We start from the raw sequence: 15,350 nt of genomic DNA, 5'->3' as shown, positions 1-15,350 counted from the left end.
TCTGTCTGGGTGGATCCTTGCTGCTCAGCAGCTGCAGCAGCCTGTTATCTGTCTTCCCCGCCTGGAGTGCAGTAAGCAGGCGGCAGATAAGCTGGAGCCCAGTCTGGAGGACAGCTACAACTGTCTGACTTCTTGCCCTAGTATCCTAAGCCCTTGCCTCCTGAGCTGAACTGTCCAGCCCCAGTTCTCCTGCCTGCTCTGCACCTTCGCACCCCTCAGCAGCCGCTGTGTGTGTGTGTGGTCTTCCACTGGAGCCTGTGCAGGAGGAGCCAAGCTGAGAGACCAGGGTATTTATAAGTAGGAAGTGGGTGTAGAGTTCCACTAGTGTCTCAAACCAAGCAAATTCCATCTCCTCCATTCGAGCTTTGAAATTCCTGTCCACCTCTTACTCTTTCATCTTTTCCCAAAGCCCGTGAATTCCTGCCCATTCCTTGGTCACAGCCACGATAAACCTGGAAACCATGGTGGCCAAGAGGTGTGGCCTGGAAAGCAGTGCGGGAAACACAGTGCATTTGTCATCTGTGGAGAGCTGTACAGAGGAACCGCTGTTAAGATGATAAGTGACTAACCACCTAACGATAGGGTATTTACTGGTGGCCCGCTCATGTCCTGCCCATATGTTCAGTAGCTGCAACCCATAAAACAGCCGTATAAGCAAATCGCCCCTATTTTACTGGTAGAAAAGTGAAGCTCAGATGGGCTAGCTGATTTGCCCAAGACCGGGAAATAGCAAAGCCAGCACTCGGGCCCGTGGCTGCAAGCCTGCGGCGTTTCCAGTGTGCCATGCCCATGTTCTGAGTCCTGCTGTTTCGCTGCATGAAATAGGGGAACCAGTTCAAGGAGTCAAACATGAAACCTGATGAGCAGGAACTCATAATTTCATACAATGAAAGGGTCAACATTGTATATTTGGTTGTGTACTCAGAAACCCAACCAATTTGCTTAAGAAAAGGAATTTATTGGCTCGAGTAACAGATGGCCAGAGGGTAATCCACTGGTTCAAACCAGGTGTCGCACTCCATTGTCATCCGCCGCCTGCCCTCCCTGCCTGGTTCTCCTCTGACGGGCACATTGCAGGAGGCAGCAACGTGCTAGTGGCCACTTCCCTCACTGGGCTTCCTCATGCTGGTAATTCCAAGGAACAAGCACATGTCTCTTAGGGAAGCTGCTAGGGGATTCCAGCTTGAAGTGCACATGCGTGTCCAAACGGGGATGAGTCAAGCAGAACAATGTTCATAGGAAGTTGAAACCCCAAATAGAAGAGAGGATGATAAGAAAAAAACCTAAGCACCTAGCCATTTAGAATGAGGTGCTGAACTGCCTTTGCAGATAACGTCCTGGACCCCTTGCCAGGGCAGCTGGGAAAAGGGAGAGGGGCTTCCGTGCCGGATAGCTGCAAGGACCCTGACACTGAGAAAACAGGAAGGTAGGTAGGTTCCAGAAACTCGAGAGGGGGGCGTTTGAGGTGAATCTCCCCAGAATTTATTCTAGAGCACAATATTAAGCTGAGGTTTTACGAACACCTAGAAAAATCATTGATCCCTTCACTAAGAAGAAGATATGGTAAATAATACCAACAATAATTTATTGATACTTATTTGGAAGGCCACTAGGGAAATTCCTCGGACAAAGTATACCTTGTTTCCAGTTAGACATGGAATGCCTCCTGATTGAGGCCACAAGGAAAACAGTGATCTCGAAGATTGCCCAGTCGGTGCATTTGTGTCCCTTCCCCCAGCTGGTCATCCAGTGCATGCAAATCTGGCGAGAAATCTTAAGTCCCAGGCTTCGAGGCCCTGCACGGGCTCAGCTCAGTGGTTATCAGTTCCGCGGCACTCCCCGTGTTTGCAGATGGCACCACTTATTGAGAGCAAAAGCAAATATTTGAATGTCAGAATCAAGATTTTAAAGTGTCTTGAAACAGTGGGCTGAAACCAACAGGATGAATTTAAAAGACTTGGACCGCAAATGCAGTGGTGCAGTGACAACTGCTCGTAGAGCCCAGTCCAGGAACCTGCTCTGCGGGTTTGTAGCCTAGGAGCAGCCGGCTGCACGTCCCAGGGTTGCGTCACAGTGATGTTCATAGGGCGGCAACATCTCCAAACCGCACACTTCTCAGAATGTTTCCCTGTTCAGTGACACGTGACTGTATAAACTACCCTAAGCCCAGATTCCGCTCGCTTCGTTAATTGAGCACCCAAACCAAGTTTCTTTGTCTTGTCGATGCCTCAGAAATGTATTGTTTCTTTGATGGAAAAGAATAAAAATTGCCTGCTTTGGTCATTTCTTGAGGTTCCCCCCAACTCACCCAAACAAAAAAGAAGTAGAAAGATCTGCATTTAGATTTTTTTAAATCAGCTGCACAAGCACAGGGGGAGGAAGCTTGGTCTGGCGGCGGGGCATGCGGAAAAAGGCTGAGGTCTCTCAGCTGGCCCCGGGTTGAACAGGAGCCGTGAGGAACGGAGCAGCTGCTTGAGAAGATAGTGGTCCTCCCAAACCATTTTTATTTTAGATACAAAAGGGTGACAGTGGAAAGTGTGTCCCTCCCCTGTAACCACTCCTCTTCCCCGGAGGCACTTGCTACAGCAGTTTCCAGCAGACCCTCCAAGATGCAGTCGATGCACGTGAAAGCAAACATACTTTTCTTTTACATAAATGGTAGCGTGCTGTACACCTTGTTTTTCACTTACCAGTGAATCTTAGAGATTATTTCGTATCATTATTTGAAATGATTCCTCATTCTTGTGTGAAGGGTGCGCCGTCTTCTATTGCACATGTGTACCAGACTTTGTGTAATGGCTCCTCTGTTGCTGGACCTGTAGATTTTCCCCAGGGTTCTGCTATTACAGCGCTGCAATGAATAACTCATTTCAGACGTGTGGGCATGAATCGGAAGAAGAGCTTTTTGAGAAGTGGAATCACTGAGTCAAAGGGTGTGCACATTTTTACATTTAGTGGCTGTGCCCAGTCGCTCGCCTGTGCCCACTGGCCAGGTGCGAGCGCCTGCTCCCCCAGGCCCCCGGGGGGTGCGCTGTGAGTCTCACCGCTGTTGGACCGCCGGAGAGGTAAGACCGTGCCGGCGTCTCCCTGCCATGTTCTCACTCTAACACTTGTGTTCTCTTTTTACTGTTTATATCCTCTGCCCGTTTTTCTACTGAGTTGTCTTTTCCTTAGAGCTCTTTATATAGTAAAGAAACTTGCTGTTTGTGAGAGGAGTTACAAATATGTTTTCCACTTTGTAGCTTGTCTTTTGATTTGTTTCTGGCCATTTTGCCATGTTTTCCTTTTAAGCTGTATTAAAAATGTATCCAGCATTTTTTATGACCTCTGGAATATATGTTATCCTTCAAAGCTCTTTTCTACTCTGAAAATTTTAGAAAATTACCACGTGAGCCCTAACTGGTGTAGCTCAGCGGGTTGGGTGTCATTCTGCAAAGTGAAGGGTCGTGGGTCGGGGCACTGGCCTGGCTTGCAGGCCAGGTCCCCTGGTGGGACGTGCGAGAGGCAACCAATCGATGTTTCTCTCCACTTTCTCCCTCCCTCCCCCTTTCTCTAAAACAAGTAAATAAATAAAATCTTTTTAAAAATTATCACTTGATTTTCAGTACTTTTTTGGTGTTGTTTTTACATTTAAATATGTGATCCATTTGGAATTTGATTTGCTGTAAGGCATGATGTATGGATTCAACTTAATATTTTTTCAGATGGCTACCTAATTGTCCCCAGGCAATTTACTAAATTATGTATCTTTCCTCCTCTGATTTAAAATTCTATTTTTATAGTATTCTAATTCCAATGTGTATTTGGGTTTAATACTGGATTTTATATTCTGTTCCATTGATCTTCTTTTGATACACTTGAAAGAAATTATAGTTTTTATTCATATTTTAAATTATTTTTGAAATGAAAGCCATAAATATTTGTTGTAGAAAGTTTGGGAAATAGAAACAACCATACAAAAAAATAAATATCTTTCCTGAACCCACCATAAGTACCTAACTATTCTGGTGTTTGTCCATCAGTGTTTTCCTATGTGATTATAATTTTTACTCAGTTAAGATGAGGCTTTGTGGGTCTAATTTTCCATCCCCCAAATGTAGTGCCAGTTAAATGCCCGAAGTGGACCTGGGCCTCATCTCACCCAGACTGTAGTCCCTCGCCCTCCCCCCGCCCCGCCCCCAGGACCGCAGGCGGAGTCAGCTTTTGACTCTTCCCCGCTTTCACTCCCCGTTTTCATCCTCTTGGCCAAGTCCTTTGTATTTTCCCTGTGTAGACACGGCTCTGGATTAAGAGACCCTCTCAACCTACAGACGAGGACACCAAGACCCGGGACGGGGGCAGGAATAGCTGTGCATGTGCTTTTAGCCTCGAGGAGCTCAACGCGCAGTGGCTCAGCCGGGAAAGTGGGTTTCTCATCTCGCATAGTAGTAAGAGGTTCATAGGTAGGGTGAGCCCAGGGTGTGTGACCTCAGGGGCTCGGCGATGCTATCCAGGACCCCGATCCTCGCATCTGCCTGTTCTGCCATTCCCTTTGTGTGTGTCGGCTTTTGTCCTCACACTTTCCCCCTCATGGTTGCAAGGTGGTGGCAGTAGCTCTAAGAATCATCTCCTCATGTAATATTACCCAAAGGCCAGAAGAGATCACGCCCCTTCCCACTTCCGTGGTGCCCAAAGCAGGAGGTGGGGCAGTTGGGAGATGTAGGAGGGTATTTTTGGTTGTCACAGTGGCTGAAGGACCCTAGTGGGCAGGGGCTGGGGAAGCTTGATGTCATCATGTTCAGGGCTGTTAAGTGAAACATTAGCTTTTATTTCTCATGATATTCATGCAGGTAAAAAAAACAGAACCTAACTCTGTTTTTACATACAAACAAACTGTTTTTGCATGGTTTTAATGGACCCTGAATTTTTCAAAAATGCAACTTTCCTGTAAAATGAAGAAGGATTGTAGTTTTTTATTTAGAACTGCAAAAAGAGTCACTCATCCCTGGTTGCTGTGGCTCAGTGGATTGGGTGCCAAAGGGTTGCTGGTTCAATTCCCAGTCAGGACACATGCCTGGATTGCAGGCCACATCCCTAGTAGGGAGTGTGCGAGAGGCAACCACACAATAATGTTTCTCTCCCTTCCCCTCTCTCTGAAAATGGGTAAATAAGATCTTTGCTTTGCAGGCCTGTGCTCAATCTACTGAGCTACACCAGCCAGGGCGGTAAGTACGATCTTAAAAAGGAGAAGAGTCATTCACCATTTCAGATGTCAGCGCTCCTCGTACACCGGGCTCCCGGCTGTGCAACTCCGTGTGGGCCAGTGTTTGTAGCTGTTGCACTCGTGATTCTGCGAAGTGCAAACATCCGGCTGCTCTACTTGGTTTTGGTGTGGCAATGCCCAGATATTTACATATCAAAAACATTATTTCATTGAAGTTACTGCCCCTCCACTTCTCCTTTATTTCACACTTGGAGCATTCTGCTGACTTTCAAGTACATCGTTCATTTTCTATGGGTTTCATTTCAGTGTAGGAAAGGAGGCATTACAAAGCAGCTATTACGCATAAAGCCTGGAAAGCTTAACTTGGTGCTTAAAATCCTTCCCGCTCAGATTCAAAACCCGCTTTTCCGGACCTGCCTCCTGGCAACATCCCTGGATTCCATACTCCAGCCCTGCCAAGGTGACTATTCATTTTTCAGACACAACAAGCAATAGTAATAGCACATAGTGAGTGCTTGCGACAAGACAGCGAAGCATAGATACTTTCCTTATCCCCATTTTCCAGGTGGGGAAACTGAGGTCACCCGATGAGTGATGAACTGGGGTTCAAACGGAAGCAGGCTGATGCCAGTTCCCACTCTTCACCGAGACTCTGCGTCGCCTCCTGGGGGGACCCCCTGCTGCTTGGGGCTTCCCCCAAGATGCCCTTCCCATCTCTGCTGCCGTCAAGGTCTAGCACAGCCTTCATGGCTTCCTGTGGGTGTCCCTTCCTTCATTAATCCTTTCTGGATCCCTCTGCTTGGAAATAGTTTCTCCTCCTAGTGCTCTCATTGCACTCAGTCTGTGGTTTCTGTTACGACTGCTCGTTGAAGAATGGAGGTGACAGTGAAAAGTTGCTCTATGCCATTGGGGCCTGTTCTGTCTCCTTCCCTTTCCTCCAACAGATACTCAGCTGGGTGTGGATTACGTTTATGTCCCAGCCCCTCTCCCCCTGTCACTCAGGACTCCGCCGACCCTCCCCCTGGCCGGCACTGCAGTGGGGTAAGCACAAGTACAGGAGGCCCTACACTTAAAAGGTTTAGTGCTCTGTTGCCACCATTTCAATTCTTAACTTTTGAATAAGGGGCCTGCATGTTCACTTTTGCGCTGGGCCGTGCAAATGAGGTGGCTGGTCCTGACAGGGGCTGTTGGCCACCGCACTCTCAAGCCTTTCTGGCGGGGTTCCCAATGTGCGAGTTCCAGGAGAGAGACAGCCAGGCAGCAGCCGTCTCACCTTCGAAGACTGAACAAAAATCCTCCTCCTACAGGGGCGTGGCAAGGTCACAGCATAGGCAGTGGTGAGGGGCACTGTCCCAGCTGTCTTTGGACAGTGCAGTTTGCCACATCTGGTCATGAGCAGATCACCTCCCATCTCGGGCCTCAACCTCCCCATCTGCAGGAGGGGTGGGGGGGTTCAGTTCCCCTCTGGGAGAAGGACCCAGAGAGAGTTGGGACCTTAATCTTTGAAGCAACTGCCAGCTTTTCCCCTTGCAAGTATTCTGCCCAGTGCTCAGAGGAACCAGAACCACCATCAGGCCGGAGTGGACCGGGGCACCGTCAAAGCCGCGCCCCTGGAGGTCTGGAGACTCCGATGTAGGCTGAGACTCAGGCCCCACGCCTGTTTCTCCTGCCGGCATCTCTCCTCGGCGGACAATCCCTCTTCTTCCATTTCTCCCCGGGGCATGTGTTGTCTTTCTCATTAACTTCCCCTCAGCTCCCAGCAAGGTCCCTAGACTCTGAGCTCTGCTAATTCCCCTGTAATCTCCCAGCAAACCAGGAAGCTAATTAAATTGTGACTTTGTGCAGCCCTCTCTGTCAATCTCTCTGTCTCTCTTCTCAGTCTCTCTCCCTCCTGTCTCTTTCCTTTTCGTTTCCTACTCCCCCTTACCGGCCTGTGACCTTCCTGGAAAAGCCCTTCCGTCCTGAACTGAGCCCACTGTTCCCGCCCCTCCTCCACCCATGTTCATGTTCTGGATCCCACCCCTTCACACCTCCTCCTCACTAGGTCAGCTCCTCACCGTAATTTGGGAACAGCCTACTCTGTGACACCTTCCTGATCTGCCCAGCTGGAACGTCCCCCTCCCTGAGCTCTCAGCGCACTTTGCAGGCGTGTCCCGGAGGGATGCTGACCTTGTTTCCACCCATTATGGTTCTTTGTGTCCACACCCAGCCTCTCCACTACCTGCTTAGCTCCTCCGGGGCAGAGGCTCCAGACCGCCCTCATCTCACCTTCTGAGCACCTGCCTAACATCGCCTTGGAACACTTCCTTGTCCTCTCCTGGCCCCAGGTGGCAACTGGCGCTCCAGTCTTTGTGTATACATTCCAGTCCAGGAGGAGAAGAGGGAAGGCAGAAAGGGTGGCCTCCTGGCTGAGTTGGTCCCTAGAAAGCAGGGGTCCCCAACCTCGGGTCTGCAGCACCGGTACCGGTCCGGGTCTAATGGGAACGGGCTGCACAGCAGGAGGGGAGCTTTAAAGTAATGACCTTGAACACCCCCGCCACCCTGGTCCGTGGCAGAATTGTCTTCCATGAAACTGGCCCGTGGTGCCAAAAACATTGCCATAAAGCATTTTATTTCCCAGTAACTTCTGCTTTCATCTGGCTGACCACACCAAGATTCGGAAGACACGGGACACTGCCTCCTGTCAAACTCGAGAGCACGTCTCTCCTTCTACAGATGAAAAAATAAGGCCCGGAGGGGAGCAGAGGACTAGGGAGGCCGCAGAGCGTGGTGGGTATGGACTGGGTTTTGGAAGTAGACCCAGGTTTCAGTCCAGCCCCTGCATTAACCTATTTATTTCTCATCTGTAAAACTGAGTTAATGATACCTACTTCAGGGAATGTTGAGAAAATTAAGCAGTCCTGGCTGGTGTGGCTCAGTGGATTGACCACTGGCCTGTGAACCAAAAGGTTGCCAGTTTAATTCCCCACCAGGGCACGTGCCTACATAGTGGGCCGGCTCTCCAGTTGGACGTCTTCCAAAGGCAACTGATGGATGTTTCTCTTGCATAGCACATTGATGTTTCTCACCTTCTCTTTCTTCCACCTTTCCCTTTTCTCTAAACGTAAATAAATAAAATCTTTTAAAAATTGTTCATTGTCTTAGTTTAGATTTGGGTGCAAGTTTATCTAGGAAGTGATCCGAAAATCAGGGTGAGGGAGTTGGCCGGTCGGTCAAGGGAAGACAGCGGAGAGCACACACAGATGCAAGTGGCTGAGGTTTTCTTTATCTGCTCACACTGGGCCTCCTTGGCTGCGGGCTGCTCTGAAGGTGTTAACTCTCCACCTCCAGCCTGCCCTACACTCGCTTCCACGGCTAAGAACGCCTCAGGAGAGGCCAGGGAAGTTTGGCAGATTCTAGAACTGTCTGCGGGAGACCTGCCGGTGGGTGGGGCAGGTGGGTGGGGCACTGACTGCATCTGTGACATTCAGTAAAAGGACCTGCTGTTACAACTGCAATCACGTTGTGATAGCTGCAACTTAGCTGCCAAGTAGGAGCAGGCAGAGACCACAGCCTAACTCAAGGCTCTTTTCTCTGAGCCCCGAACCACCTCCTCCTCACCTCCATCCTGACACCCCCTTGCCCACCACCAGGCACCCCCATCAGCTCACGGCATCCTCTTCCTCTGTATCCTTTTCCCAGTGGCCTCTGCCCTATCCCAGTGTCATCTGCTTCAGTCACTTCTCTCTACCCCGACCCTGACCTCTCTGGAGAAACCTTTGGTGGACTCAGGATAAGTGTCAAACGGCTTTCAGCCTGAGCCAGGCTGCCTGCTGGGGTTTAATGGTCCTGCCTAGAGAATCCTGCCTTCCTCCCTCCCATCCCACCATTGCAGCCACATCTTCAAAAGGCACCTTCAACATGGCAGCCGCACCACCACCTGACCTGACTGACTGGTGTGGCTTGGTTGGTTGGGTTCTCTCCTTCAAGGCAAGAGATCACCAGTTCAATTCCCGATAGGGGCACGTGCCTGGGTGGCAGGGTTAGTCCTGAACGGACGGGGCTTGTGCAAGAAGGTAATTGATCGATCTCTCTTATATCAATGTTTCTCTCCCTCCCTTTCCCTCTCTCTAGGAATAAGCAAAATCTGAAAGAAACAAAGAAAGACAGGGAAAGAAAGAAAGATGGCCACCCCTGCCCTCACAGTCCAGAGGAGGACCGATACCCTAAGAAGGATTGAGGGGTAGAGGTAGCTTCCTGCCTGCCCCAGCCCACCTGCCATGTTCCTGGGAGGTTTGCCCCCCCCCCATAGGGCTTTCCAGCTGGTGAAGGAGATAGCCATGATCATGGGGCTAGAAGGTGCTTCGCCCTCCACCCGAGGCCCAGCCTCTGCTCATTCTTTTCCTGTAACGTGGTCACTCATTCATCATTCGCCTAACACCCTGAAGAACACTTAATGAGCTAATCATCATTATCAACACCCTCATGAGGATTAACACATATTAAATTAACTGGGATCATGTAAGTTTGGGGGTAACAGCTCCAGAGGGCTTTGCGGGGGCACCAGGCTTCTCAGGGGCCATGCAGAGGGTCTGCAGCCGAGCCAGGACTGGAGCCCAGGCCTCTCACCCCTGCTGACCAGGTCAGGCAGAGGTCACCAGCAACTGGCATCTCAGAGGAGGGCTCTTCAGAAGCCATCTACTCTGCCTGGTGAGGGCCATCCCCCCCCCCCCCGTGAGAGAACAGCAGCTCCCTGATCTCCCAGCAGTGGGGTCAAGCCCCAGAGTGGGGCCTGGGAAGGGCCTCGGATGACTGCTGACATGTGACAACTGTCCCCAGCCCTGCCCTGTGACTGGATCCTGCTGCCCCTGCCCAGTGCCAACAGCTCTCAGTGTCCCTCTGCAAACAGGCCCTTCGAGTCCTCCCATTGCCCCTCAGCCTTCTGCCTCCTCTCAGGCACCGGCCAAGCAGCCCTTCCAGCCAACATTCAGTGCTGCACCAAGGCCTCCCGTCCTTCCTCATCCACCCCCCAGGGGCCCCAGACTGACCCCCCGGTGCCTGGGAGCTTTGTCTTCCCCTTCTTCCTAACCAACTGTGGGGATTCTCAGGTTGGGAGGAGAGGAAGAAAATCAGGTCACTTGAAGCCCTTGCTATACCGGTGACATTGACCCATTTATCCTCTTCCCTGAGACCCCGTCCCCCAGTGCCACTCAGCCTGGGCATCTGTCTCAGCCAAAATCTCACCTTCCACTGTCCTTGCAGTCCAGAGGGCAGTCTGGCCCCTGTGTCCTGCTCCAGTCCTAGCTCTTCAAACCAGACAGGAGGGGGGGTCTGCAGAGTGCTCTGGGCCACCCCCAGTCTGGCCTCTGCCGCAGGCCTCAGTTTCCCCACCTGCTAACTTGGATGAATGGTGCCTGCACGCCGGACCCAGAGGGCTGAAGCAAGCTCTAGGGAGGTCCCGCAGGAGGAAGGGGCCTCCTCGGGGCCGTGCCCTCGGCCCGCTGCTCCGCTCTATTCCGCGGCGCGCCCCTCCCTCTCTCTTCGCTCCCCGCTTCCCGCCTCTGCCCGGCCGCCCCTCCCGCAGGTCTGCGGGGCTCGCTCTCCGGCTGTCCTCTGTGCTTTGCGCCTCGCTGCCCCGTGCCCACGGGGACCCCAGCGCCCCCCGCCGCCGCCTTGGGTCCGAGAGAAGCGGCCCGAGCCCCCGCCGCCCCGCCAGGCCCCGCCCGCTGCAGCGCGAGCGGTCAGTGCGCAGCCCGGAGCCCGAGCCGGATCGCGGGCTCGGTGCGAACTCGACCTGACCGCAGTCCCCGGCCAGGTGAGGGCAGCCCGGGACGGCGGAGGGGGGGGGGGATGGTGGGGCGGGGGCAAGGTTTCTCCTTTATTGGGAGCGGGGGTGGGGAAGGCGCGGGGAAATCGGGTCCTTCTTCCCTGAAAGGAGGACCTGGGAGCTTTTTTAATGAAAGAGGCTCAAGGGCTTTTTCGCCGAAGGGATGGATGAAGGGACGTCTGGGAGGAGGGGGCCTGCCGGTGGGGAGTCTGGGGTACCCCTTTGTGGGGGATTCTTTTTTGTCCTGAGAAATGATTAATCGGCTTCCGTGAAAGGGGGACTTAATTGGGAACATCAGGGGCTCTCAGGGTCGATGGGAGGGGGTTCCAGGGGGCTTGAGGGAAGGGGTGTTTGGGGAGGGGGACTGGGCGGGGAGGGGGGCACTAAGATCCCCTTAGCCTGCACCTCCCCCGCTGGTTTCTGGGGCTCTGGGTCTGCCCACCTCTTTGTGTCCCAGTTTTTTCTCTTTGAAGATGACTATTTTGAGCCCCTCCTGGACAGAGCTAGGAACGGCCATTTCCTTCCCTGCAGCTGTGATGCCCACCTGACAACCTCCCACCTCTGACCTGCTTAGGGAAGGAGGGTTAGGGAAGGAGGGCACCTAGGCATCTGGGAACTGGGCAGTGGTGGGTGAAAGGGAGGCGGGGTGCTGGAGGAACCTCTGGCCCTGGCGGGCACACCAGACGTGGTGGGGAGCTGGCTGGGGGTTGGGTGGGCAGGCTCCTGGGGCAGGACAGCTAAGAGAGTAGCAGGGTCAGGGAGAGCTCAGATGTCCCCATACTTTCAGAAGGCAAAATACTAGAGTGTTTGTTTCTTTGTTTGTTTTTCTTTATCTTTTACCCCTGATGCCAAGACTCATTCCACTTGCTTCTCTGATTTTTGCAAAAAAGAAAACCGAGGCAGAGGACAGGTTGGTTGGAAGTATCTGTGTCTAGGAGGGAAAGGCGATGGAGAGGACACACGGAATCTGGATTCAAGAGCCCCTGGTTCAAGCTGGCCTCAGGACTCCACGGGTGACCTCGGTCCAAAATGCTTCCTCCCGTTGGGTCTCAGCTTTTCTCATCTGTAAAGCGTGAGAGCCCACCCGTCTCCCAAGTTTGCCATGAGCCCATATGTTTCCAAAGAGTTTTGTAAAGGGGATGCAAGGTGCAACCTTTTTTTGAAGAAAAAAAAGTTTTATTTATTTATTTATTTTTAGAGAGAGGGGAAGAGAGGGAGAGAAACATCGATATCTCTAGTGCCTCCAACCAGGGACCTTGGTACCTGGCCTCCGACTCTGGCATCTTGCTTTGCCCGAGGACACCCAACCCACTGAGCCATGCGGGTCAGGGCTCTGAGGCGCCATCTTTACCACTGCAAAGGCGGATGGGCTCCCTCCCTACTCCTCCCCAAGGGTAAAGGCTAGTTTATAGGGGAGGACGGGGTGGGGGGAGGGCACAGTTCTTTGTAGGAATTAGGAAAGGTACCTCCCCTGGAGGGAGAGTGTTCAGCTGGGGTTGGCCCTTGGGGTCTTTAGTATGAGGATTAGAAGAAAACACACTTTCCCCCAGGTGCATCAGCCCCACACATTTGGGCAAGTACAATGTGGGCCAGATTCCAGGGCCCATCTACCCTCTGGTGAACGTCCTTGTGCTGCAGGACACATCTGCACCTGGCAACCCGTCTGAGCAGACACAGAGCTACACACACTCCCAGGATATTGCCTGTAGAAGCCCATACCCTAGGCTGTTGCCACTCATTTTCTGTCCTGCTTTGTCTCCACGTCAGGGCCTTTAGGTATTCAATCCCTGAAGACCGTGCTTACTAGAAGCATGATGGAATCCCATCAGGGGAGAGTGACTCTCTGGAGTTAAGCAGTGCCTTCACCAGGCCCTCAGGGGTAGGAGTACTGGGTCCCTAACCCTTTATGTCAAGAACTGGATCTGATTGCTTTCTCAAGGCCAAGAGCAGAAGCATCTACACAGCTGGGTGGTACAGCCATGCACAAATGATCTCAGAGCATCCTTAAGAGTAAGCTTGGAGGGAGGTCTCCTTCCCATGCCCAGAGAAGTTAAGGAACTGGCCTAAGGTTTCACAGCTTATTAGTGGTGGAGCCAGGACCCAAGCCTAGGTCTAGCTCTCTGTACTCTTCACTCTATCACTGAGGAATAAAGCTGCTGGCCTCACAGTTTTGTCAAAGGCCTGCTGGAATTGTTGCACTCCCTCTCTGTTCCCAGCAGCTCCTGGCTCCCACCTTCTTCTCAGGGCAGGGGAGGGGGGTGGGGGGAGCGGGCAGAGGGCAGTCACTTTCACTTACTCTAAGCTCATGGGAGCAAGAAGCTGCCTCAAAGCTCAACTATTCTGGCCTCTTTAGTGCAAAAAGGGCCCCTGGGGAGTCCAGAGGCCCAGTGTGGAAGGTGACCCTTGAGTGGGTCAGAGGCTAGTTCCCTTCCTGCCCAGATCGGGGCTGAAACACTGGCCACCATGGAGGACATCAGTACAGCAAGCTAGTACCTGAGTGAGAGGCAAGCCAAGGACCACAGAATAGGACCACAACCTTCGGGTTGCTGCATTTGCAACAACCCGAAGGCTGAAGGAAGCTCAGAGACCCCACCCTGGGCCACCGGGAACCAACCCCTGTGTTCCCAGAGCCCCTGGATGCCAAGGGGAAGGGATGGGGTAAACCCAGCAGACCGGGCGATAGGGCCCTACAGAGAGAGTATTTCTGCTTGTATCTGTGAGATACGTTCGCACTTTCACTTGAGGAAGAGATCTGGTGCTTACACAAAAAATTATTTGAAGCCTTACTGGTCTATCTAATGGTTCGCAAAGTGTGGTCCCTGGACCAGCAACATCTGCATTACCCAGGAATTTGTTAGAAGTGCAAACTCTGAGGCCGCATCCTAGACCGAAGTGGAAACTCTGAAGATGAGCCCAACAGTGTGTGTTTCAACAAGCTCTCCAGGTAACAGTGAGGACCACTTAAGTGTATGAATAACTGATTTAGTCCAAGGGTATAGGAAACAAAGATTGTCGAGGGTCAAGGGCAGGGCTGGGAAGAGAACATTAGTCTCCAGGAAGTTTCAGGTGCCCCCACTTCCAACCCTCCTCTCCTTCCCCTTTCTGCCTCCTGTCCCAGGCGCCATGCTGCCATTCCTGCTGGGCCTGTTGAGCCCGGTGGCCTGTTGGGCACTGGGCCTGGCTCCCGGCTCCACGGAGCTGCGCTCGGCCTTCTCCGCAGCACGCACCACTCCGCTGGAGGGCACGTCGGAGATGGCGGTCACCTTCGACAAGGTGTACGTGAACATCGGGGGCGACTTCGACGCAGCCACGGGCCAGTTCCGCTGCCGCGTGCCCGGCGCCTACTTCTTCTCCTTCACGGCTGGCAAGGCTCCGCACAAGAGCCTGTCGGTGATGCTGGTGCGCAACCGCGACGAGGTGCAGGCGCTGGCCTTCGACGAGCAGCGGCGGCCCGGGGCGCGGCACGCCGCCAGCCAGAGCGCCATGCTGCAGCTCGACTACGGCGACACGGTGTGGCTGCGGCTGCACGGCGCCCCGCAGTACGCGCTGGGCGCGCCGGGCGCCACCTTCAGCGGCTACTTGGTGTACGCCGACGCCGACGCGCCTGCGCGCGGCCCGCCCGCGCCCCCGGAGCCGCGCTCGGCCTTCTCGGCGGCGCGCACGCGCAGCCTGGTGGGCTCCGACGCCGGCGCGGCCCCGCGGCAGCGGCCGCTCGCCTTCGACACCGAGCTGGTCAACATCGGGGGCGACTTCGACGCGGCGGCTGGCGTGTTCCGCTGCCGCCTGCCCGGCGCCTACTTCTTCTCCTTCACGCTGGGCAAGCTACCGCGCAAGACGCTGTCGGTGAAGCTGATGAAGAACCGCGACGAGGTGCAGGCCATGATTTACGACGACGGCGCGTCGCGGCGCCGCGAGATGCAGAGCCAGAGCGTGATGCTGGCGCTGCAGCGCGGCGACGCCGTGTGGCTGCTCAGCCACGACCACGACGGCTACGGGGCCTACAGCAACCACGGCAAGTACATCACCTTCTCCGGCTTCCTGGTGTACCCCGACCTCGACCCCGCCGGCTCGCCCGGCCCGGGGCCCCTGGAGCTCTGAGCTCCCACGCGGAGGGGCCCGCGGGCGTGCATGCCGGGCCAGCCGGGCCGTGGCCCACCCCTCCGCCGGCGCGAGCATGACGGCCCGCCCAGGGCGGCTGGACTCTGCCAATAAAGTGGGCCTGCGCCGGCGCCTGTGTTCCTGGGGTCCTGTGCTGTCTTGATTGCCAGTTTTGTCTTGGGCTGGCGGGAGACACTGACTGCCTGGCGTGCGGTGAGAGTCGGAGGTCGAAGGGCAAAATTC

General features: G+C 53.8%; 1 protein-coding gene across 1 annotated transcript; it reads left to right on the top strand.

Annotated features, from left to right (window-relative positions):
* Positions 1–10,939: 10,939 nt before the first annotated feature.
* On the top strand, positions 10,940–15,252 carry C1QTNF4 (C1q and TNF related 4). Its single transcript, XM_037166116.2, has 2 exons — positions 10,940–10,997; positions 14,128–15,252. The coding sequence occupies exon 2, from the start codon at positions 14,133–14,135 to the stop codon at positions 15,105–15,107; it is 975 nt and encodes a 324-aa protein (XP_037022011.2). The 5' UTR covers positions 10,940–10,997; positions 14,128–14,132; the 3' UTR covers positions 15,108–15,252.
* The last annotated feature ends 98 nt before the right edge of the window (positions 15,253–15,350 follow it).

This window comes from Artibeus jamaicensis, unplaced genomic scaffold, assembly GCF_021234435.1.
Source record: "Artibeus jamaicensis isolate MK-2021 breed Jamaican fruit bat unplaced genomic scaffold, CSHL_Jam_final contig_797, whole genome shotgun sequence".
Classification (NCBI taxonomy): Eukaryota; Metazoa; Chordata; class Mammalia; order Chiroptera; family Phyllostomidae; genus Artibeus; species Artibeus jamaicensis.
Note: the sequence above shows the minus strand (reverse complement) of the source record. Positions and strands in the feature narration are given on the sequence as shown.